The following is a 26,036-nucleotide window of genomic DNA, read 5'->3' as shown; positions in this document are numbered from 1 at the left end:
ATTTCAGGCTCTGTTGACGCAGTAAGTCGTCAGAGAACAGAGAACTTTCAGAAGAAGTCGGCATGAGGAGTTTATTCGGACATTCCATTGTTAACGGTCATTTTGTAATGAAAGAACGTGCGGGCAGAGTCGCATGTCGGGCTGGACCCGACCGCGGGGGGTCGCGGCAGGAAAAACACCTCCGTTGGAAATCTTAACGGGCAAGTTGGAACATGCCCAAGCTGTTAAACAATTTCTCAGTTACTCACTTGTTGAAAGCCATTAAAAGCCGCCTGAATTCTACAAATGGTTTTCAACACGGAGGTGTTTTTCCTGTCGCGGCGCACACAGATTTGCCGAGTCGTCACGGAAACGACTCGGCGAATTTGCGCGTACGTCTTTCATTAAAAAAATGTCCTTAAACAGTGGAATGTCCGCATAAATTCCTCATGCCGGCCTATTCTGAATCTTCTCTGTTCTCTCACGATGTCCTGGGTGAATTAAGCCTTAAATTAGGATGTTTTCAGCTCGAAACAGGCCGACGACAGCGCCTGGAAGCGCTGCAGGACGTCCCGCTCCGTGGGAAGTCCTTACACCGACAGAAACACCCCATAATCTCTCATCAGCCGTTAAACTTTTCACAGAAAACCAGCTTAATTTCTCGAATAGTGTCCACTCGGATATTCCTCACAGGTCCAGAAAAATTTTTGATAAAGCAACGCGCGCCGTCTCGAGCAGCGTGTGAAACAAAGGAATTCAGCCGAGAGGGCGGGACCACATCTCACTCAAGGCCTGCCCACAGGGAAATGACGTCACCGACACGCGTGAAAAAAACTCACGCATGCGCACGAGGGTTCAAGCATGATTGGTGTAATCGCATGTCATTCAAATCCATATAGTTAAAAAAAAAATAAAAGGGTCGGTTTATTATCTAAGAGACCTCGTATATATATATATATATATATATATATATATATATAATACAATAATTTAAAAAATTGTGCTCTTTAACTCAAAGTTGAAACAACTCTGCACTACATGATGTAAATCAGACAAAAAATATACAATACAAAATAATAAACTGTATCAGACCACACACAGTTTAATATAAAACAGCAAAATCATTAGTATTGTAACCGTTCAACCTTTCTCTTTTGGTTATTGTGGCTCTGCGCTGAACTGGTGATCTGTTCAGTGTTCTTCACAAAGACCCCATGAAGTTCAAAGTCACTAAATACCACTTCACGTTTAGTCCAGTCATTAAAACGTGGTAAATACTGTATTCCAAAAAAGCTCATAAAAACAGAGTGACTGTGACAGTTGAGGGATAACCAGGACAGCACTGACGGAGCTTCAGTGGTGATGATTGAAGAGACCATGCATACATGCAGAGACTCTCACTTCACTAGTCACAGCCATGGTGGAGTGACACACACAGAAACCCTTGTTAACCCTGTTCTTACTCTGTCTTCTTTGTAAGAGTGGTTTCTCTGCTTGACTGCGCTGTAAAAGCTGTGACTGGTGAAGCACCATTTAAAGACTAACTATTAGACTGAACCGCTGTGTCACTGACTGACATTTATTGTTTTCTGTTCAATTTCCTTGTTTTTTTTTTAGATGTACCTTCTGAAAGGCTCCATCACGGTTGATGGAACCTTTGCCTATGTTTCCCAGCAAGCCTGGATATTCCATAGAACCCTTCAAGAAAATATCCTGATGGGGGCACCTTTTGACCAGGCAAAGTAATAAATCAACAGTCTTAATGAGCAGAAATGAGATAGACTAAATGCTGATGTATAGTGCATCCAGAAAGTATTGACGGGGCTTCACTTTTTCCACATTTTGTTATGTTGCAGCCTTATTACAAAATGGATGAAATTTTTTTTTTCCTCAAAATTCGACACACAATGCCCCATAATGACAATGTGAACAAAGTTTTTTTTTTTAGATTTTTGTAAATTTATTAAAAACAACAACAAAAAAGCTCTAAAATCACATGTTCATGAGTATTTACAGTCTTTGCCATGAAGCTCAAAATTGAGCTCAGGTGCATCATGTTTCCACTGATCATCCTTGAGATGTTTCTACAGCTTAATTGGAGTCCACCTGGGGTAAATTCAGTTGACTGGACATGATTTGGAAAGACACACCTGTCTACATATAAGGTCCCACAGTTGACGGTGTATGCCAGAGCACGAACCAAGCATGAAATCAAAGGAATTGTCTGTATGTCTGTAGACCTCTGAGACAGGATTGAGGAAGGGTACAAAAACATTTCTGCTGCTTTGAAGGTCCCAGTGAGCACAGTGGCATCCATTATCAATAAATGGAAGAAGCTCAGATCCACCAGGACTCTTCCTAGAGTTGGCCGCCCGTCAGTGATCGGGGGAAAAGGGCCTTAGTCAGGGAGGTGACCAAGGACCCGATGGTCACTCTGTCAGAGCTCCAGCATTCCTCTGTGGAGAGAGGTTGTCTGGAAGAAAGACAACCATCTCTGCAGCAATCCACCAATCACACCTGTAGGGTACAGTGGCCAGATGGAAGCCGCTCCTAAGTAAAAGGCACATGGCAGCCCACCTGGAGTTTGTCAAAAGGCACCTGAAGGACTCTCAGACCATGAGAAACAAAATTCTCTGATCTGATGAGACAAAGACTGAACTCTGTGGCGTAAATGCCAAACATCATGTTTGGAGGAAACCGAGTAATGGCTACAGTGAAGCATGGTGGTGGCAGCATCATGCTCTGGGGATGTTTTTCAGTGGCAGGAACTGAGAGACTAGTCAGGATTGAGGGAAAGATTAATGAAGCAATGTACAGAGACATCCTGGATGAAAACATGCTCCAGGGTGCTCTTGAGCTCCGATTGGGGCAATGGTTCATCTTTCAGCAGGACAGTGACACTTAGTACACTCTAAAAAAGGAACTGCTGTCTCAACAAGAAAAACTGTTGTAACAATTTGCATAGATAGTTATTTTAACTTTCAAATAAGTTAATGCCACAAAACTTTTCTAGTTAAGTTGAAATACCTTTAGTTCAGTTGAATAATTAAAAAAAATCTATGCAAATTGTTTCATCACTTTTTCTCTTTGATATAGTGCTTCATTTTTTTTAGAGTGTACACAGCCAAGATATCAAAGGAGTGGCTTCAGGACAACTCTGTGAATGTCCTTGAGTGGCCCAACCAGAGCCCAGACCTGAATCAGATTGAACATCTCTGGAGAGATCTGCAAAGAGGAATGGGCAAAACTGCCCAAAGACAGGTGCACCAAGCTTGTGGCATCATATTAAAGATTTGAGGCTGTAATTGCTGCCAAAGGTGCATCAATAAAGTATTGAGCAAAGGCTGTGAATACTTAGGTACATGTGATTTCTTAGTTTTTTCTTTTAAATTTGTAAAAATTTGAAAAAACCTTTTTCATGTTGTCATTATTTGGTGTTGTGAGTAAAATTCTGAGGGAAATAATTAATTTACTCCATTTTGGAATAAGGCTGTAACATAAAATGTGGAAAAAGTGAAGTGCTGTGAATACTTTCTGGATGCACAGAAACCGCAGATAATGAGTTTTCACTGAGGATGGAATCATCAGGCTGCATATAATAACAACTCTTGGGTTAAAGTGTAGCCACTGTGGCTTTTAAAGATGAGAATTAGTTACATGAATTTTCATTGCACACCTCTTTGTTATAGTATGATGAGGTAATGTGGCAATATTTAACTGAGAGAACGTTCCTCTTATCTCTGTGAGTTACCAAGATTGTTAAACAAGGCCAGAGGTCATGTCATCTATCTCTAGCCTTTTACCCAGTAATCTGTTGTGTAGAAGTTAACTCTCCTCATTGGAGTGTAATCTTGTGAAAGTTCATGACTGTGAGTATGCAGGGTGGGCTGCATTTTACTTACAGTTGTCCACTAACGAGACAAACACTGATGAAGTTTCATGAGCTGCCTTTGTTTTTTACTTTTTAGTGTTGCTTTTGGTTTTGCTATGAATACGTTCTTATCCAGAGGCCTGTTTTCAGGGATGAAAGTGACAAAAAGTGCATGATAAACATGGATGTGATGAAAATGCATGTGAACTGAAAAATGGAGGGATATTACTGTCTATCATTCACCATTAACAAAACCCATCTGGCGGTTTTTGTTACTTACCATAAATGACAAAATGACAAAAATCATTTGCTGCAAATAATGTTTTGTGTTTTTTTTTTAAACATTTTTAATTAAAAAAAAAAAAAAAACCCTCTTCCATACTACGGAACATGAAACAGGTGCACAGCTGACTTCAAATTGGCCATTATTTGTTTGTGCATCTATTTCATGTGTGCTGCTGGTGTAATTCCATGATGGCAGCAAGAATCTACAGTCTGAAGCAGTTTGCATAGCTGGTTCAGGTTCAAATGTTCTGGGTCAGTGTAACAAAGGTTGCTTTTCTGTTTGGTTGTATTCTTTCCAGGTATGACAGAGTTTTGGATGCCTGTAGCCTCAGAGCTGACCTGGCTATTCTCCCATTCGGTGATAAAACTGAGGTAGGAGCTCTGTATCTGCAATACAGCAAACACCTCAACCATCTCTGATAAACGTCCTAAACATAGTTATTAGGGTTGCCAGGTATCCAGTTTTTGATACCTTTAAACCTTCCCCAAATTACACCCTGGATATACACTTTTACCAAATTATTGCGCAACTAATGATCATTAAATAAGGCAGCACTTAGAAGATCTGTGGGTACGGGCAGGACTAGAGAAATGTTCATTGTGGCATGGAGACTTTGAATTCTGTGCACGGTGCAGTCACTAGACCTTAACGTGTTACAAGCTTCACACTTTTAGAGTGGAAACAACTTACATGTGTGAACTGCATTGCTTTGTCCCTCACTTGGCTCAAACTCACAGATCCCAGAGTGGGAAGCAGAAGAAGAATGTCGCGGTTTGGCTCTGTTCGGGGCTTTGATTCCATCCTTCCTTCTTTCTTTTCTTCCCTTCGGCTCCTGCTTTGTTTTATTAGTTGGTTATTTTCATCATGTGTTTATTCTAGTATGTTCCATTTTGCTTTGTCACTTTGTTTCTTTGTCAAGCAGGGGTGGTGGCCAAGTGGTTAATGCGCTTGGTTTCAGTTCAAAAGGTTCTGGGTTCAAATCCCACCCCTGCCACATTTCTCCATGTAATGTGGAGTTGCATCAGGAAGGGCATCTGGCGTAAAACCTGTGCCAAATCAACATGCAGATCCTTTCATTCATGTTGTGTGGGCCACTGAAGAGGAGGTACTGCTGGCCCACCACCACCAGAGGGCACCCTGCCTGGAGTGCGGGCTCCAGGCACCAGAGGGCGCTGCCGCCTCACAGGAGCAGCCGGGGTGATAGCTGACACTCATCACCTATGACAGCTGTCACCACTCATCTGATCAGCATCGGTATATCAGCAAGACATCATCTCCACCTCTTTGCCGAGATATCGTTCTACCTGGAAGGTAACGTACCTCAGCTGACTGTTTGACAGTATTCTTTTGTGACTTTGTACGTTGTATTGTGGACTACTTTTCCAACGAGAGGTGGAGGTAGCTTTCCTGCCGTACGGATTCCTGGGTGCAAACGCGCCCTCATTTAATTGCTTTTTGTTCCTCGCCAGCAGTACCAGGTCCGACACGCGGAGGCAGTGGCCACCTGGGAGTTCGGGACTTGGCGGCTCCAGTATTCCCGGGGTCTGGTGGCGGAGGAAATCGTGTGGTTCCGGTTCTGCTTTGGACAGGCGTCTCCTATCTTCGAGCCTGCCCACACGACACCTTTGTGAATTGACTCTTGTCTATTGTTGTAATCTGTTGTATTTGTTGTGCACATTCACAACAGTAAAGTGTTGTTATTTGACCTACTCCATTGTCCGTTCATTTGCGCCCCCTGTTGTGGGTCCGTGTACCTACACTTTCCCAACAGGATATCTCGGCCATCGTCATGGATCCCGAGGGGCGTCAACCGGCTGTTGAACGGCCAATGGAAGAACAGGGCGCACAGGCGTCCGCAGGAGGAATGATCGGTGAGTTGCAGCGGATCCTCACCGCTTTCACGGCTCGGTTGGATTTAATGACCGAGCAGAACGTCCTCCTTAACCGCAGGGTGGAGGTTCTCGCCACGCAGGTGGAAGCGCGCCCTCAGGGCGCTGCTGCGGCTCTCCCTCCTGTCGACCCTGTGCGTAACAGTGACATTCCACAGGTCGTTCAACGACCCCTCCCACCTTCCCCGGAAGCATACATAAGCCCTCCAGAGCCGTACGGAGGTTGAGTGGAGACGTGCGCGGACTTCCTTATGCAGTGTTCGCTCGTCTTCGCACAACGTCCTGTCATGTACGCAACTGATGCCAGCAAGATAGCTTATGTAATAAACCTGCTTCGCGGTGAGGCACGTGCTTGGGCTACAGCGCTCTGGGAGCAGAATTCACGGCTCCTTCAGACATATGATGGGTTTGTGAGGGAGTTCAGAACAGTGTTCGATCACCCAAATAGAGGAGAGACCGCTTCAGCCGTGCTGCTGTCAATGAGACAGGGGCGCCGGAGTGCAGCTGCCTATGCAGTCGACTTCCGCATCGCGGCTGCGAGGTCCGGCTGGAATAGCACTGCCCTCCGCGCCGCCTTTGTAAACGGACTGTCGTTGGTCCTAAAGGAGCACCTGGTGGCTAAGGACAAACCGTGGGATTTAGATGGGCTTATTGATCTCGTTATACGATTAGACAATCGGTTAGAAGAACGCCGTCGGGAAGGAGACGAAGGGCGTGGCCGGGCACGTGCCGTCCCTCTCCCTTCCGGTTCCGACCGCGTTCCGCCCTCCCCACGCTCCACGGCCCCTACTCTCCCTGTGGTTACAGCTCCCCCTGCTGACGAAGCTATGGACACGAGCAGGGCCACATTTAGGGCACCAGATAGACAGAGGAGGCTGGCCCGCGGAGCGTGTTTTGTTTGTGGCTCGATAGAGCATCAGGTAAGAGACTGCCCCGAGCGGTTAAACACCAACGCCCGCCCCTAGAAACTGGGCTAGGGGTGGGCCGAGACATTCACGTGGGACACACCCACATTGCCACACGACTCCAAGTTACAATCCTTTATGAGGATTTAACCCTGAAGGCCCCAGCACTGGTGGACACGGGCTCTGAAGGGAATCCGTTAGACAGCAGATGGGCCAGGGAGATAGGGCTCCCTCTGGTGGCGCTTACCTCGCCTGTGCAGGTGCGGGCACTAGATGGCTCCCTACTCCCTCCAATCACACATAAGACACCACCAGTAACTCTGGTGGTGTCAGGAAATCACCAGGAGGAGATCGAGTTTTTTGTGACTCCTGCTACCTCCCGTGTGATTTTAGGGTTCCCCTGGATGTTAAAACACAATCCCCGGATCGATTGGCCATCCGGGGTAGTGGTGCAGTGGAGCGAGACCTGCCATCGGGTATGCTTAGGTTCCTCGGTTCCTCCCGGTTCCCAGGCTAAGGAGGAGGTCAGAGTCCCGCCCAATCTACGGACGGTGCCGGTGGAGTACCATGACCTTGTGGATGTGTTCAGTAAGGATCTGGCGCTCACCCTTCCCCCCCACCGTCCGTACGATTGTGCCATTGATTTGGTTCCAGGCGTTGAGTTCCCGTCCAGCAGGCTGTACAACCTCTCACGACCTGAGCGCGAATCAATGGAGACCTACATCCGGGACTCTTTAGCTGCCGGGTTGATCCGGAATTCCACTTCCCCGATGGGTGCAGGTTTCTTTTTTGTGGGGAAAAAGGATGGCGGACTACGTCCATGCATTGATTACAGGGGGCTGAACGAAATCACGGTTCGTAACCGATACCCATTGCCCTTGTTGGATTCAGTGTTCACGCCCCTGCATGGAGCCCAAATGTTCACCAAGCTCGATCTCAGGAATGCGTATCACCTGGTTCGGATCCGGAAGGGAGACGAGTGGAAGACGGCATTTAACACCCCGTTAGGTCACTTTGAGTACCTGGTCATGCCGTTCGGTCTTACAAACGCCCCCGCGACGTTCCAAGCATTGGTTAATGATGTCTTGCGGGATTTCCTGCACCGATTCGTCTTCGTATATCTGGATGACATACTCATCTTTTCTCCGGATCCTGAGACCCATGTCCGGCATGTACGTCAGGTCCTGCAGCGGTTATTAGAGAACCGGCTGTTTGTGAAGGGCGAGAAGTGCGAGTTTCACCGCACTTCTTTGTCCTTCCTGGGGTTTATCATCTCCCCTAACTCCGTCACTCCTGATCCGGCCAAGGTCGTGGCGGTGAGAGACTGGCCCCAACCCACCAGCCGTAGGAAGCTGCAACAGTTCCTCGGCTTTGCTAATTTTTACAGGAGGTTCATTAAGGGCTACAGTCAGGTAGTTAGCCCCCTGACAGCCCTGACCTCACCAAAAGTCCCCTTCACCTGGTCGGATCGTTGCGATGCCGCGTTCAAGGAGTTGAAACGGCGCTTCTCGTCTGCACCCGTTCTGGTGCAGCCCGATCCTAGTCGCCAGTTAGTGGTTGAAGTGGACGCCTCGGACTCAGGGATAGGAGCTGTGCTTTCCCAGAGCGGGAAGACCGATAAGGTCCTTCACCCGTGTGCCTATTTTTCCCGCAGGTTGACCCCGGCCGAACGGAACTATGACGTCGGCAATCAAGAACTCCTTGCGGTGAAAGAGGCTCTTGAAGAGTGGAGACATCTGTTGGAGGGAACGTCCGTGCCATTCACGGTTTTCACTGACCACCGGAACCTGGAGTATATCAGGACCGCCAAGCGGCTGAACCCCAGGCAAGCCCGCTGGTCACTGTTCTTCGGCCGTTTTGACTTCCGGATCACCTACCGTCCCGGGACCAAAAACCAGAGATCGGATGCCTTGTCCCGGGTACATGAAGAAGAAGTCAAAGCGGAGTTGTTGGATCCACCGGAACCCATCATCCCGGAGTCCACTATCGTGGCCACCCTTACCTGGGATGTAGAGAGAACCGTCCGGGAGGCCCTGGCACGAAGCCCGGACCCCGGAACTGGGCCGAAGAACAGACTCTGCGTCCCACCAGAAGCTAGGGCTGCAGTCCTGGACTTCTGTCACGGCTCTAAGCTCTCCTGTCATCCAGGGGTGCGAAGAACCGTGGCAGTTGTCCGGCAGCGCTTCTGGTGGGCGTCCCTAGAGGCCGACGTCCGGGATTATATCCAGGCCTGCACCACCTGCGCCAGGGGCAAGGCTGATCATCGCAGGGCTTCGGGACTGCTCCAGCCGCTGCCCGTGCCCCATCGCCCCTGGTCCCACATCGGCCTGGATTTTGTCACGGGCCTCCCACCGTCCCAGGGCAACACCACCATCCTCACGATAGTGGACCGATTCTCCAAGGCAGCCCACTTCGTGGCCTTCCCGAAGCTCCCGACGGACCAGGAGACAGCGGACCTCCTGGTCCACCACGTCGTCCGGCTGCATGGGATCCCAACAGACATCGTCTCCGATCGCGGTCCCCAGTTCTCCTCGCAAGTCTGGAGGAGCTTCTGCCGGGAACTGGGGGCCACGGTGAGTCTCTCATCCGGGTATCATCCCCAGACCAACGGGCAAGCAGAACGGGCCAATCAGGAGGTGGAGCAGGCCCTGCGTTGCGTGACAGCCGCGCACCCGGTGGCCTGGAGTACCCATCTGGCCTGGATCGAGTATGCCCATAACAGCCAGGTGTCGTCAGCCACCGGCCTCTCCCCTTTCGAGGTGTGTCTGGGGTACCAACCTCCTTTGTTTCCGGTGGTTGAGGGAGAGGTCGGTGTGCCCTCGGTCCAGGCCCACCTACGGAAGTGCCGTCGGGTGTGGCGTGCCGCCCGTTCTGCCTTGCTGAGGGCCCGGATGAGGACGAAGGCCCATGCAGACCGTCGGCAGACCCCGGCCCCTACGTACCGGCCAGGGCAGGCAGTGTGGTTGTCTACTAAGGACATTCCCCTTCAAGTGGACTCCCCTAAACTGCAGGACCGGTATATCGGTCCGTTTAAGATCATCAAGGTACTCAGTCATTAAAAAAATCTCCTTTAACAGTGGAATATCCGGATAAAATGCTGAAACCGACTTCTTCTGAAACTTCTCTGTTCTCTCACGACGTCCTGGATCAATAGAGCCTGAAATGTGGAGGTTTTCAGCTTGAAACAGGCTGACAACGGCGCCTGAGAGCGCTGCGCGACGTCTCGCACTGTGGGAAGTCCTTAAAGCGACAGTATCACCTCAAAATCTCTCATCAGCCGTTAAAATTTTCACCGAAAACCAGCTTAATTTTTTGAACCGTGTCCACTTCGATGTGTCTCACAGGTTTAGAAAAAATTTTGATCAAACAAAGCGCCAGTCTCTCAGCAACTTCTCAGACAAAGGAATTCCGACGAGGGGCTGGACGACTCCTCCCACAAGGAGTGCTCACAAGTGAATGACGTCACCGACAGGCATGGAAAAACTCACACATGCGCACGAGGGTTCAAGCATGTCTGACGTAAAAACATATGAATGAAATCCATATAGTTTAAAAATAAAAAGGACCTATACTTTATTGACAGACCTCGTATATATATACGAGGTCTATTAGACAATAAACCGACCCTTTTATTTTTTTTTTAACTATATGGATTTGAATCACGTGCGATTCCACCAATCATGCTTGAACCCTCATGCGCATGCGTGAGTTTTTTCACGCATGTCGGTGACGTCATTTCCCTGTGGGCAGGCCTTGAGTGAAATGTGGTCCCGCCCTCTCGGCTGAATTCCTTTGTTTCACATGCTGCTCGAGACGGCGCGCATTGCTTTATCAAAATTTTTTCTGGACCTGTGAGGAATATCTGAGTGGGCACTATTCTAGAAATTAAGCTGGTTTTCGGTGAAAAGTTTAACGGCTGATGAGAGATTATGGGGTGATTCTGTCGATGTAAGGACTTCCCACAGAGCGGGACGTCCTGCAGCGCTTCCAGGCGCCGTCGTCGGCCTGTTTCGACCTGAAAATATCCTAATTTAAGGCTTAATTCACCCAGGACGTCGTGAGAGAACAGAGAAGATTCAGAAGAGGCCGGCATGAGGACTGTTTAAGGACATTTTTTAATGAAAGACGTGCGCACAAATTCTGTGTGCGCCGCGACAGGAAAAACACCTCCGTGTTGAAAACCATTTGTAAAATTCAGGCGGCTTTTGATGGCTTTCAACAAGTGAGTAACTGAGAAATTGTTTAACAGCTTGGGCATGTTCCAACTTGCCCATTAAGGTTTCCAACGGAGGTGATTTCCTGTCGCGACCCCCCGCGGTCGGGTCCGGCCCGACATGCAACTCTGCCCGCACGTTCTTTCATTACAAAATGTCCGTTAACAATGGAATGTCCGAATAAACTCCTCATGCCGACTTCTTCTGAAAGTTCTCTGTTCTCTGACGACTGCCTGGGTCAACAGAGCCTGAAATGTGGAAGTTTTCAACTTGAAACGGCGAGACGCTGCCGCCTCGAAGCGCAGATCGTCGTCAGGTGCCATGGGCCGTCCTTATGGTGACACTACCACACCAAAATCTCTCATCAGCCGTTAAAATTTTTACCAAAAACCAGCTGAATTTATCGAATGGTGTCCACTCAGTTGTGCCTTACAGTTTTTGAAAAAAATTTTATCAAACAAAGCAGCAGTCTCTGAGCCATTCCTAAACAATGAAAAAACGACGAGAGGGTGAGTGACTCCTCACTCAAAGACTGCCCACAGGCGAATGACGTAACCGACAGGCGTGAAAAAACTCTCGCATGCCCACGAGGGTTCAAGCATGTCTGATGTAATCACACGTGATTCAAATCCATATGGTTTTTTAAAAAAATAATAAGGTCGGATACTTTTCTAATAGACCTCGTATATATATATATATATCCAATCCAATCCACTTTTATTCATATAGCACATTTAAACAACAGAACAGTTTCCAAAGTGCTGCACAGAAAAATAATTATACAAACTATAGAAGACAATAAACCAACTCAGATACTAATAAATAAACATAAAAACAATAAATAAATCAATAAATAAATAAAACACTGGGCCAAAAGACAACAGAGGACCATACAACTCACGCAGAGCTAAAAGCCAGAGAATAAAAGTGGGTCTTCAGACGAGACTTAAAACACTCCACTGTGGTGGCGTGTGTTTTATATATATATATATATATATATATATATATATATATATATATATATATGTATGTCAGATGAAGTATATGATGTGACACATTAGGAAAGTGTCAGAATGGTATTTTCATCGTAATGTTGACTAGACGAACATTATAATCACTGTCTGCAGTGCACCATAACTGCGCATGTTGACTTTTCTGCACGCAGGAAATTATCTATCTATCTATCTATCTATCTAAAATCAGTGTTGTTTTCTTTTTTGATTTGTTGGCTGTTAAATATTTAATCTCTGATTTTAATGGGTACAAATACAGAAGCTTCAGTAAGGCACTGTATAATTCTAATATGAAGAGGTTAATTTTTGTTATGGAATAAGTCCTTATTGCTCAAGTAGTTCCAAGCTGGTTTGGAACAGTTTACAAATGTCTGAGGTTTCTATTAAACATGAATGTTTAGTGTACTGAGTTAAAGATTCAGGGTTTATCATCAACTTTTCAGTGGAAATGACTTCTTGCAAATGTTTATTCTGAGTGACGCTGTTATATAACTGTGACCAGGAGGACAAGGCACCAGGTGAAAATCCTATTTCAGTGGAGGAGGTGGAGCTAAGGCATCGTACAGACAGCGGGATACTGAACCCAGGTGGGTGAAACCGGGGGCAGCATTTCCTTATATCCAAATGTGAATATTTTATGGCTGAACTGACATCAAACCTAAAAGCTCTCTGAGACAATTCAAACATGTTGGACCCAAAAGGGGATTTTAGGTTTAGTCCTCTATAAAAGGGGCAATTTTTAGTCCATCTGGAGAGTAATGAGGATTTATAATTTTAGATATTATAACTTTAAAAGCCAACAGTTCATTATGACCTTTTCCAAAGGACACGTCCCAGTGATTTCTGACTAGAAGTGCACTCTATAAATTAGAGTGCATAACTTCAACAAGCCCTCATAAGCACCCCAACTTCCACTGTAAAATAATAATTTAAAAACTCAAAATTATGTGGTTTCTATTTCACGCCAGAACCAGATTTGCTGAAAATGAGTCCTTATTAGAACCCTCTATCTCACAGTGTTACCAGTATAGGTCCAGTTTCTGCAGCTACACTTTCAGCCAGGTTCTCCCCAAACGTAGCAGTAGTAAACACAGTATACACTTACATATGGTAGTATACATGTACCTACACTGTATATGCTTACATACTATACATGTACATACACGGTATACACTTACATACGGTAGTATACATGTACATACACTGTGTACACTTACATAGTATACATGTACATACACTGTGTACACTTACATGTAAGCCCAATATAGAAATGTAAAAAAAAAACACACACAATGCTGTTATTCTTACATTTGTTTTTAAACATTCCAATAATTTATTGACACACTTTTTGAGATCCTTTGACACCTTTTGTTTCTCAAAGCCTTTCATATGTACTTCTTTTGCACCAAATCATTACAGTCACCTATTGACATCTAGCATAATTTTTTTTTAACCTCATTACTAGCCCTAATTTGTCCTAGTCCCAACTTTTTTGGAATATGTTTCAGATTTTAAATGTGGAAATGGATGTAAATAAACAAATGAAGTTGGCACACAAAGCATGAAATACCTTTCATCTGATATCATTATCTTGTTTTTTTTTTTTATTTGCATTTTGATACGGTTCCAACTTTTTCCGATTGGGGTTGTACTCTCAGTAATTTTCCTGTGTTCATGATGCTGTACACCAGGGGTTTTCAAAGTGTGGGAGCGTGAGCCCCCCTCAGTTTACAAATGAATAGCTGCCCCCCTCCACCCCACAACACACATACACACAATTTCAACATCTTCGTGTATTTCTTTTTATTCTTTTACACATCTTAAACACATTTTAAAAGTATTTGTGCATTTTTAAGGAACTGTCTATGCATGTACACATTTTACACCCTTTTCAAACATTTTAAACATGTTTTTAAAGAACTTTCTATTCTTATACACATTTCACACCTTTCAAACATTTTAAGTGTGTGTTTTTAAAGAACTTTCTATTCTTCTAGTTTTACCTTTTGTCATAATTTAAAAACATTTGAACATCTCTGTGTGTTTTTAAATGTCTTTGGCATAACTAACACATTTTAACATATATAATAATTCAACTTCAGGGATGGGTATTGAAAAGTTTTTATTGATATTGATTCCGACTATTGATCCAATTCCTTACTGATTCCCTTATCAATACCTCCTGTGGATTTTACTAAAAGTAGGCTTTACAGGTTTTTGTCAGTAAAATTTTATTTAGTTTTAAAGTAAATAAATATGAATTTGGTCACTGGATCCTTGATCTCTGGACATAAATAAAAATAATAAAAATCTGTACTTTTTGTCAAAAGCATTTCCTTTCAGACATTAATGACATGAATGTCACTCCATACCTCTGAGCTGAGCTCAGCCGGCTGCACGTCAGCATCAGCGTTGCCAACTTGGCGACTTTCTCACTAAATCTGGTGACTTTCCAAACCCGCTTGACGACTCATTTTGTCAGAAGCAACTAGCGACAAATCTAGCTACTTTTCCTGGCGTCACTGGAGACTTTTCTGGTGTTTGGCAGCTCAAATGTAAAAGCACGTATTGATGTTGTCTCTGTTCTCATCGAGTGGCAGCGGCTCTCCCCACCTCCGCTGCAGCTGCAAAGCCACAGAGTCTGATTGCAAAGTACTGAGTGGAGGGATATCTACAATCCTCTGCATTCAAAGATGTATGAGCGATGGCTCCGAGGCTGTTCCTGCATTGAATGGCAAACTTGACTCAGACTCACTCGGCCTTCATCTCGTTTGCTGCCCTGTGACTGCCCTGGCCTTGAGAAGTTATTTTATTTTAAGAAGTGATAGCCAATTTTAATGGCAAAATAAATAAACAAACCAATAATCAAGTTTATTTGTGGTTCTAAATATTATTAAGATATTTTTGCTTACTTTTTTGTCTCTTTCACAGTTTTTTTTTTTTCCAAAATTTTATTTCAGCAAATGCATTAACAGTAAATGAACAAAGGCAGTAATATTCACAGAATAAGATTAAATTACATAGAAAGATATATAAAAAATAAATTAAACAAAAATAAATGGATTCTTTAACGTTAATTCTCTTTTAAAAATTCCTTATAGAGTGTGACAGTTTTAGGACATTTGGGAGGGTCTATAAGCTTAATACTGCTGATATATTGATCAAATTCAGCCCAAAGTCCATGTAAATTCCTTTTCAATACTCTGAATTTATGAATAGGGAATTTACCAAACAATATTCTCTCACACAACGCTTTTTTTTTCTACAGCATCTGTTATGACATCATACTATGCAAATAATATACAAATTAGATGATGACATCATCTAGCCACTTTTAGGAGAGCCAATAACTACTTTTCTTACTGAGGAGTTGGCAACACTGGTCAGCATTAATGTAATTCATAAAGAATGCAGGATGTCTCATTTTGGGAGGAGAAAACATTTTAGTCTGTTGTACTTTGTTTGTTGTCTGTAACAAGACAAGAATCCAAGTTAGTGACTTTAATCTGCACAAAAGTGACTCACGATTGACATTTTTAATTGGCTTTGAGAGGGGTTATGGCCCAGTCACGTGGCACATGATGATTCCTGAACGAAGGGAAAAGTAATAAAAAAAAAGTCACAATTCGTTGAGAAAAGGTGGATGAAAGAGCCGAACAGCCTGCGAAGCAAGACTGCAAAAGGGACGAAAGGGGAACTTAACAAAACCGAAGCAAACGATCTCAATACTTTAAATGAAACGCACCTGGAGCCACTGCTGGAGCAGTGTGTGTCTGCATCTCTGAGCTCCAGGACTTGACACTGGGATGGAGCTCATAGCGCCTGAGTCCTGGAGAAACTGCAAATGGAAGCTGTGGAGATCTTTGGGCACGTTGGTGGACCCACCTGCTCTGGTTCCTTGTCCAGAACAGAAGAGGGATCATCTCCTTCATCATCACAACCCTCACTGTCTGTCAACACACTGCGCGCTCTGTCTTACTCCAATTAAAATAAAAAAAATTCTGGTGTGCCGTGGTGACTGCTCTATCACTGTATTATGTTCTAAGCCATATATTTTGATTTATAACAGAAAACTTTCAAAAGAGGGAATAAATATAAGTGTAAAGATGACTGAATATATCAGAGCAGTAAATTGATCAGTCCGTGTGAATGCGCATTGACTCGTGCAGTTATTTCAGCTGCAGCTGATCCACAATGTGAATTCTGCCTTCCAGAACAGCTCTTTATATAAGCTTTTGAACTATCTACCTGTTGCCACATGTACATAACGGCTGGATTGTCATTCCTACACTCATATTGTTATATTTAATATAAAATAATAAGCGCATGCAGGAGCTGCTGCTGCCGCTGATGCTGCGTTCAAGTATCGTCGGAAATTAGACAACTTTTGTGTTTCAAATTCAGCAGTTGCTTTGGCAAAATAATTAATTGTATCCACACAAAAGATTAATTCTGGCCGATACAAGGTGCCTGAGCCCATTGAAGCTGACCCCCCCACCCAGATAAAAAAAATCCAAGCAAACAGGCTGAGTTTGCCCTGTAATTTCCGATGGTACATGAACGCAGCAGCAGCTTCAGCGCTCACAAACCGGCTTCTGCACTGTGTGAAAACATTCAGCTGATCGAATGAAGTCAAACTGAACACTAACGTTACAAAAACTAAACAAACAATTAAAAAACATCATGAACGAAAGCAAAACGAAACACGGATGAATTGAGGTTTTCGTTGCCCTTCGTTCAAATTTGTCAACAGTTTAAAAATCCTGACAAGCGCCAGCTACAGGAACGAAGCTGCACAAAGGCTAAACGATGCCAACGAAAGTCCAAATTTCTTGTTTCATCAGGGCTTCGTTGCCCTTCGTTAAGGCCATGTGACTGGGCCATTAAGAAGCGGACTTGCGCTCTAAAAAGCAGCGAAGCAGTGAACCAATGAAGCAGCGAGTCTGATCACTGCTTCGTTGGTTCAAGATTCGAAGCGGAGCCGTTACAGAAGTAGTTGATTACAGACCCGCTACAGGGTCTTTATTCAACATAAAGAAGTGATCATTTTCACAATAAAACACCCTCAAAAACAATGACCGCTCTAAAGGTGTTGGGAAAGTGTAGTGACATGGACCCACAACAGGGGGCGTAAATGAATGGACAATGAAAATGCCAAAAGATAACAATTTAATATTGTGAAAATGTGCACAATGGAATACAGATACTACTTTTAGGTAACAGTCAATTGAACAACAGGTGATGTGTGGGCAGGCTCGAGGATAGGAGAAGCCTGTCCAGAGAAGAGCCGGGCCCCACACGATGTCCACTGCCAGCAGAGACCTGCAACACACCGGAGCCGCCAAGTCCTGAGTCCCCAGGTGGCCACTGCCTCCAGCTGTCGGATCGGGTACTGCTGGCAGGAAGCACAAACAGGTTATGTGGGTGTGTTAACACCCAGCAACAGTCAGTAAACTCACAGTTCCTTTCCTGAGGGATAAGTCCTCCACTCCCAGGTAGCAGGAAAACACAGTGCGTGCAGTGCCTACTGTAACACTTAAGAAATTTAGGAGTGGGATCGCCAACTCCTCCAAATTCCTACAAACCAGCTCCAAGCTGTAAATGACAGAAGGCTACGACTGCAAAACGTTCAGAAGTAATTATGTGCGTACGGCACAGAAAACGGCTGAGAGGTTACCTGTCAGGTAAGCTGATTTCTCGGCAGGGATGTGGTGTCACTGCCAGGCTTTTATGGATGAGGTGGTGATGACGTGATGACCGACAACTGTCAGCTCCGGGCTCCTGGTGCTCCTGGTGGCGACTGCGCCCTCTGGTGCCTGAAGCCCGCCTACAGGCAGGGCGCCCCCTGGTGTTGGGCCAGCAGTACCTCCTCTTCTGGCGGCCCACACAACAGGACTCCCCCCCAATGGGTGCCTCCTGGCGCCCGACCAGGCTTGTCGGGATGGCGGTCGTAGAAATCGGTCAGGAGGGCCCGGTCCAACATGAAGCTCCTCTTCACCCAGGAGCGCACTTCGGGTCCATAACCCTCCCAGTCCACCAGATACTGGAATCCCCAGCCCTTTCGACGGACGTCCAGGAGCCGGCGTACTGTCCATGCGGGCTCCCCGTCGATGATCCGGGCAGGAGGCGGCTCCGGTCCGGAGGTGCAGAGGGATGAGGTGTGGTGAGGCTTGATCCGTGAGACATGAAAAACAGGGTGTATCCGCAGTGAAGCCGGCAGCTTCAGCTTCACTGCGGCAGGGCTGAGGACCTTGATGATAGGGAAGGGTCCGATATAGCGGTCCTTGAGCTTCTGCGATTCAACCTGTAGTGGTATGTCCTTGGTGGAAAGCCACACGTCCTGCCCGGGCTGGTATGCAGGGGCCGGGGTACGCCGGCGGTCTGCATGGTCCTTAGCCCTCGTCCGGGCTTTAAGCAGGGCAGAGCGGGCAGTGTGCCACACCCGACGGCACTTCCTGAGATGGGCCTGGACTGAGGGGGCCCTGACCTCTCCCTCCACGACTGGGAACAATGGGGGCTGGTACCCCAAACACACCTCGAACGGGGAGAGGCCGGTCGCTGATGATATCTGGCTGTTGTGTGCGTACTCGATCCAGGCCAGATGGGTACTCCAGGCCGTCAGGTGCACGGAGGTTACACAGCGGAGGGCCTGTTCCAGTTCTTGGTTGGCCCGCTCTGCCTGTCCGTTGGTTTGCGGGTGGTACCCGGAGGAAAGGCTCACGGTGGCCCCCAGTTCCCTACAGAAACTCCTCCAGACTTGCGAGGAGAACTGGGGACCACGATCCGATACGATGTTCATCGGGATACCATGCAGACGCACGACATGGTGGACCAGGAGGTCTGCAGTCTCCTGGGCCGTCGGGAGCTTCGGGAGGGCCACGAAGTGGGCCGCCTTGGAGAACCAGTCCACTATCGTCAGGATGGTGGTCATACCCTGGGACGCAGGGTGACCCGTGACAAAGTCCAGGCCTACGTGGGACCAGGGGCAACGAGGCACGGGCAGCGGCTGGAGGAGTCCTTGTTCCTTTTTATGTACTGCCTTGCCCCTGGCGCAGGTGGTGCAGGCCTGGACGTATTCCCGGACGTCGGCTTCCATCGACGCCCACCAGAAGCGCTGCCGGACCACTGCCATGGTTCTTCGCACCCCTGGGTGGCAGGAGAGCTTGGAACCATGACAGAAGTCCAAGACTGCAGCTCTGGCCTCTGGTGGGACGTACAGCTTGTTCTTAGGTCCATTGCCGGGATCCGGGTGTCATGTCAGGGCCTCCCGGACGGTCTTCTCCACGTCCCAGGTGAAGGTTGCAATGACAGTGGACTCGGGGATGATGGTGTCAGGTGGATCCGACAGCTCTGGCTTGACCTCCTCTTCATGCACCCGGGACAGTGCATCGGACCGTTGGTTCTTGGTCCCGGGGCGATACGTGATTTGGAAGTCAAACCGACCGAAGAACAATGACCAACGGGCTTCCCTGGGGTTCAGACACTTAGCAGTCCGGATGTATTCCAGGTTCCGATGGTCCATGAAAACCGTAAATGGCACCGCAGCTCTCTCCAACAGGTGTCTCCACTCCTCAAGGGCCTCTTTCACCGCCAGAAGATCCCGATTGCCGACGTCATAGTTCCTTTCAACCGGGGTCAACAAGGATGGAGGACCTTGTCGGACTCCCCACTCTGGGACAGCACGGCTCCTATCCCTGAGTCAGAGGCATCCACTTCAACTATAAACTGGCGATTGGGATCGGGCTGCACCAGAACTGGTGCAGTCGAGAACCGGCGTTTCAACTCCCTAAACGCGGCTTCGCACCGATCCGACCAGGTGAAGGGGACTTTAGTGGAGGTTAGGGCCATCAGGGGGCTAACTACCTGGCTATAGCCCTTTATGAACCTCCAGTAGAAATTTGCAAAGCCGAGGAACTGCTGCAATTTCCTATGACTTGTCGGTTGGGGCCAATCTCTCACCAACGCAACCTTGGCTGGATCAGGGGCGATGGAGTTGGAGGAGATTATGAACCCCAGGAAGGACAAAGAAGTGTGATGGAACTCGCACTTCTCGCCCTTCACAAACAACCGGTTCTCCAACAACCGCTGCAGGACCTGACGTACATGCTTCACATGAGTCTCAGGATCTGGGGAGAAGATGAGAATATCGTCTAGGTATACGAAGACGAACCGATGCAGGAAGTCCCGCAAGACGTCATTAACCAAAGCTTGGAACGTCGTGGGCGTATTGGTGAGGCCGAACGGCATGACCAGGTACTCAAAGTGACCTAACGGGGTGTTAAATGCCGTCTTCCACTCGTCTCCCTTCCGGATCCGAACCAGGTGATATGCATTCCTAAGATCCAATTTTGTGAAAATTTGGGCTCCATGCAAGGGCGTGAACACTGAATCTAACAGAGGTAACGGGTATCGGTTGCGAACCGTAATTTCGTTCAGCCCTCTGTAGTCAATGCATGGACGGAGTCCGCCGTCTTTCTTGCCCACAAAAAAGAAACCAGCACCCATCGGGGAGGTGGAGTTCCAGATCAACCCGGCAGCTAAAGAGTCCCGAATGTAGGTCTCCACTGATTCGCGTTCAGGACGTGAGAGGTTGTACAGCCTAATAGGACTAAAAACAGGTTTACTATCGAAAAATTGAAAAATGAATATGGCATGATTATTGATAATGATGAAGAAATTGCTGTTGAGTTAAATCGCTTTTTCCAGTCGGTCTTTGTGAATGAAGAAGATAAAAGCCTGATCTGGTTTAATGATTTTATGAAATGTATTTATGGCGAAACAGTATGTGATCCCTTTAATTTTTATGGTCAAATTGTTGAACATCATGTTTTAGATGACATATTTTTCTCACCTGAAGACGTGAAAAAGTTGTTGCTTCAGATGAATGCTAATAAGACGATGGGTCCAGACGAAATACATCCTCGAGTTCTTAGTTCTTAGACAATCTTTTGACCAATGTAGACTTCCTGACACTTGGATGAGGGCCAATGTGACCCCAATTTTCAAGAAAGGTGAAAAGACCATAACAGGTAATTACAGGCCTGTGAGTCTGACATCACAGGTTTGCAAATTATGTGAAAAAATCATTCGAGATAAGCTTGTAATCTTTATAGAAAAAGTGCTCTCGAAAAATCAGCATGGTTTTCGAAGGGGCAGATCCTGTCTCACTAATTTACTTGTTACTCTTGAAGAATGGACGCAAATGTATGACGAGGGCTTACTCTTTGACGCCCTGTATCTCGATTTTTGAAAAGTATTTGACTCTGTGCCGAGTGCCAGACTCATTTATAAACTGCGAAAGTATGGTATAGAAGGAAGACTTTGTAATTGGATAGAAAATTTCTTAAGTGACAGGGAACAGAGAGGTTGTATGAATGGTGTGAAGTCCTCTTGGATGAAGGTCACCAGTGGTGTCCCCCAGGGATCGGTCATAGGGCCGATATTGTTTTTGCTTTTTATTAATGATTTGCCATGTGCAATAAAGTCAAATTGTAAAATTTTCGCCGATGACACGAAGGTGTATCACCCCATCCTTTCTTTAGCTGATGGGGAAGACCTCCAGTCAGACATAGATAGTCTCATGGCTTGGTCTGAAGAATGGTTACTTGGGTTTAATGAAGGAAAATGTAAAGTTCTCCATATTGGTAGAAAAAAAATCCATGTTACAATTATTTTATGAATGAAAAACAATTAGAAGCGGTTTCAGAAGAAAGAGACCTAGGAGTGTTGATTTCTAAGGACTTATCCTTTTCCCGCCACATTGCTCTTGCGGCAGCTAAGGCCAGTAGAATTCTTGGGATGATAAAAAGGGCCTTTCTGTTTATTGACAAAGACTCCTTTCTTCTTTTATACAAAACGTTTGTTCATCCTCACCTTGAATATTGTGTGCAGGCATGGTCACCATATTTGCAGAAAGACAAAAATATTTTAGAGAAAGTACAGAGAAGGGCCACTAAGTTGGTTCCAGAATTTAAAAATTTGTTTTATGAGGATAGGCTCTTGCAACTTGGTCTCACAAGTCTTGAAGACAGACAAACTCAAGGTGATTTGATTGAAATATACAAAATTTTGCATGGCTTTGAGAATGTTGACCCCACTGTATTTTTTGAATTGAGAAGGTATACTGGCCTTAGAGGTCATGAATTGTGCTTGGAAGTTAATAGATCTAGATTAAATGTGAGGAAAGAATTATTTAGTAACTGAGCAGTAAAGATCTGGAATAGTTTGCCACCTGAAGTGGTCTTATCCTCAAGTACAGATATTTTTAAAGCAAATTATGATCTGTATTATAGTATAATGAATGCCACCAGATTTTAATTGTTAATAGCTGTTTTTATTGAATGTTATGATTTGTTATGATGTGTCATTATATGCAATCATGTATATACATATTTTACACAATAAAATTAATTATGAATTATTAATTCACCTCGTTCACAACGTGACAGAACTTAATGATGCTTTGTTATGCGCAATAGCGTGCAACAACGCGGAACAGTATTCTTGACCGCGCGTAATGGTTCCTGATAATTCTCCAGCAACACGTGCCATTAATCGTAACCTGTGGTAACAGGTTGCAGCAGTTCCTGAGGACACCTGACGCCTCTGCCCCGAATCATCACATTCGTGATCAGCGGCCAAGAATGTGTACTTCATGGCATGCGTGACTTGTCATCGGTATGTGTAAACGTAGCATAAGGGAATCGTTAAGCAAAAAGGCTATTGATGGCGGTGGATGGAATAATTTCTTAACAATTCTCGCAAATAACCAGTTCATGATACCCATCCCTTGTGCACCCCCCGAAGAACCCTGTGAGGTGCCCCCCGCACCTTACAGTTTGAAAACCCTTGCTGTACACCACCAGTATGGAATACAAAATGATCATTTTTCTTCTTCTTTTCAGTGTTTGATATGTCAGATGAGTTGGATGATGGCACGCTTTCTGACCACAAATGTGAGTAAACAGAATTTATTAAGATATCAAATTGTGATGTTTTGGGGCCAGCCTGGGCTCCGTATATAACTCCAACAGAACACATTAGAGCACATACCTCAGCCAAGATCCAAAACCAATGTTTGGATCAGGAGGTCTGAGCTGAACTTACCCAAAAGGTCCTTAACTCCCCCAAAACAGAGGATCAAAATGAAAAATCTAATCACGTAAAACTGGCATTTTTTGTAGCATTCATACAGCAGAATAAAAAAAACAACAAGTGTGTGTGTGTGTGTGTGTGTGGTGTGCCCTCGCACACACTTACGGAGCACCTAAATTGTGCACATAATTAAAGTTGGTACAGTGCATCCTCAGTGGTTTGACAGCTAAAGTCGTGTTGGACAATTTTGTCAACACTAAAATAAAATAAATAAATTACCTGCAACTGAAATTAGATTGTATGTCTGAAGTATTTCCATACATTATGATAAACTAAGTCAGATAAATGAAGAGTAACACTTCATTTAAATCATATACTTGTTTTATTATTTCTGATTTACAGTTTAAAAATAAACAAATACTTTTGGACAATTTTAATCTTTATTACAAAATTGAAAATCAAAGGTGTTTTTATTTATTTTTCATGACCTCTTAGGGCCCAACTGATGTCCATGTCCCATATGTGGAATCACTTGATCACACCATTTAGCAAAGAAATGGGCATTACTGAGTTCTGGTTTTCTGTTCCAGCTACTGAGCTTCATATTGATACAACCCCAGTTCCAATGAAGTTGGGACATGTGTAAAATGTAAATAAAAACAGAATACAATGATTTGCAAATCCTCTTCAACATAGATATATTCAATTGAATACACCACAAAGACAAGATATTTAATGTTCAAACTGATAAACTTTATTGTTTTTGTGCAAATATTTGATCATTTTGAAATGGAACAACAGTCCAGGGTCTCCGCCAGTCTAGTACCCACACTCTTTTACTGCGAAGCCACGCTGTTGTAAGACGTGCAGAATGTGGCTTGGCATTGTCTTGCTGAAATAAGCAGGGACGTCCCTGAAAAAGACATTGCTTGGATGGCAGCATGTGTTTCTCCAAAACCTGGATGTACCTTTCAGCATTAATGGTGCCATCACAGATGTGTAAATTGCCCATGCCATGGACACTAACACAACCCCATACCATCACAGATGCTGGCTTTTGAACTTTGTGCTGGTAACAATCTGGATGGTCTTTTTTCTCTTTTGTCCGGAGGACACGACGTCCATGATTTCCAAAAACAATTTGAAATGTGGACTCATCAGACCACAGCACACTGTTCCACTTTGCATCTGTCCATTTCAAATGAGCTCGGGCCCAGAGAAGGCAGCGGTGTTTCTGGATGTTGTTGATGTATGGCTTTTGCTTTGCATGGTAGAGTTTTAACTTGCACTTGTAGATGTAGTGACGAACTGTGTTAACTGACAATGTTCCTGAGCCCACGCGGTAAGATTCTTTACACAATGTCAGTTTTTAATGCAGTGCCGCCTGAGGGATTGAAGGTCACGGGCATTCATTGTTGGATTTTGGCCTTGCCACTTACATGTAGAAAGTTCTCCAGATTCTCTGAAACTTCTGATTATATTATGGACTGTAGATGATGGAATCCATAAATTCTTTGCAATTGAACAATGAGAAACATTGTGCTTAAACTGTTGGACTATTTTTTCCACACATCTGCTCCACGTGCATCGCACTGAGTAATGGACCGCATCTGCAGAGTATTGAGCTTGGCAAAATACTGTTTCTTACTAATCAGCTATGCTTCAACTGGACATTTGATATACATTTGCTTTCCTTTTGCTCAGGTCTGATTGGGTCAAGTGCCTGTTCAGGATATCTTACCCCCTACCCAATCATAAGTGGGGAGGTCAAATAATACATGAGCAGGGAAGAAATTATAGATGTGAATTAATAGAATTTACACAAAAAGGGGTCAGTGTCTTCTTTATGGAGGATGAAAATGTTTTCCATTGTTTCAGCTATGTATAAATGTGGGTAGGATGAAATGGGTGACAATGCTACAGCAGACTTGCTTTACAGGTCTGGGAGTAAGATATCCTGACCTGGATATCTTACACACTCAGCAATCATAAGGGGGGAGGTCAAATAATAATTGAGAGAATTTACACAAAAAAGGAGTCAAACAATTCAGAATGGAGGATGAAATGTGTGATTTCATCCTACTACAGTAGACTTGCTATGCAGGGGGGGGGGTAGATATCCAAGGGGGGGTAAGATATTCTAGAACAACTCCCCCCCAGGGGGGAAGATATCAAGGGGGAAGAGGGGAAGATATACTGTTACACCAGATGCCCTTCACGACGCAACTCCACGTTACATGGAGAAATGTCACAGGGGTGGAATTTGAACCGGGAACCTTCCACACTGAAACCAAGCGCACTAACCACTTGGTAATTGTGCCATTATAAAATGCTGTATGTAATAGAGATATAAATTGTGAAATGTTTGTGCAACTTGGGACTGTTATGACCATTTTACATATTTGAATTTACGGATAAATAAATTGACAAATGTTATGATGTAAGCCTTCAATGAGCTTCCCCTCTTAAAGAGACCAGCAGCCGCCACTTCATATATATATAAAGTGTGTGTGTGTGCGTGCGTGTGTGTTTTAAGATAAGATAAACAATGTAAATTTTTCCTGCTGTGGGACCATAAAGGGTTATGTTATGTTATGTTATCTTGTCTTATGTTTTAATTCTTATAAAGCTATCGAAGGTGAGGACAAGCTGGTCACTCAGCAGCACTTCAGCAAAAATGCCATCTCCTGGAGAACTTACCACTACTATTGCAAGGCAGCTGGAGGTCTGACACCACACACACACACAGTCTATGTAGTCTATGAGCCCACAACCATGTTTGACA

At 45.1% G+C, this 26,036-nt stretch overlaps 1 protein-coding gene across 1 annotated transcript in view; it reads left to right on the top strand.

Annotated features, from left to right (window-relative positions):
• Window positions 1–26,036, top strand: part of abcc12 (ATP-binding cassette, sub-family C (CFTR/MRP), member 12) — a 133,078-nt gene that overhangs the window by 72,882 nt on the left and 34,160 nt on the right. The window contains 5 exon segments of the mRNA XM_034162832.1: window positions 1,597–1,721; window positions 4,435–4,507; window positions 12,660–12,744; window positions 23,062–23,112; window positions 25,881–25,976. Of these exon segments, the coding sequence (XP_034018723.1) occupies window positions 1,597–1,721; window positions 4,435–4,507; window positions 12,660–12,744; window positions 23,062–23,112; window positions 25,881–25,976 (430 nt within the window).

The sequence above is a fragment of the Thalassophryne amazonica genome, chromosome 2 (genome assembly GCF_902500255.1).
Source record: "Thalassophryne amazonica chromosome 2, fThaAma1.1, whole genome shotgun sequence".
Taxonomy (NCBI): Eukaryota; Metazoa; Chordata; class Actinopteri; order Batrachoidiformes; family Batrachoididae; genus Thalassophryne; species Thalassophryne amazonica.
Note: the sequence above shows the minus strand (reverse complement) of the source record. Positions and strands in the feature narration are given on the sequence as shown.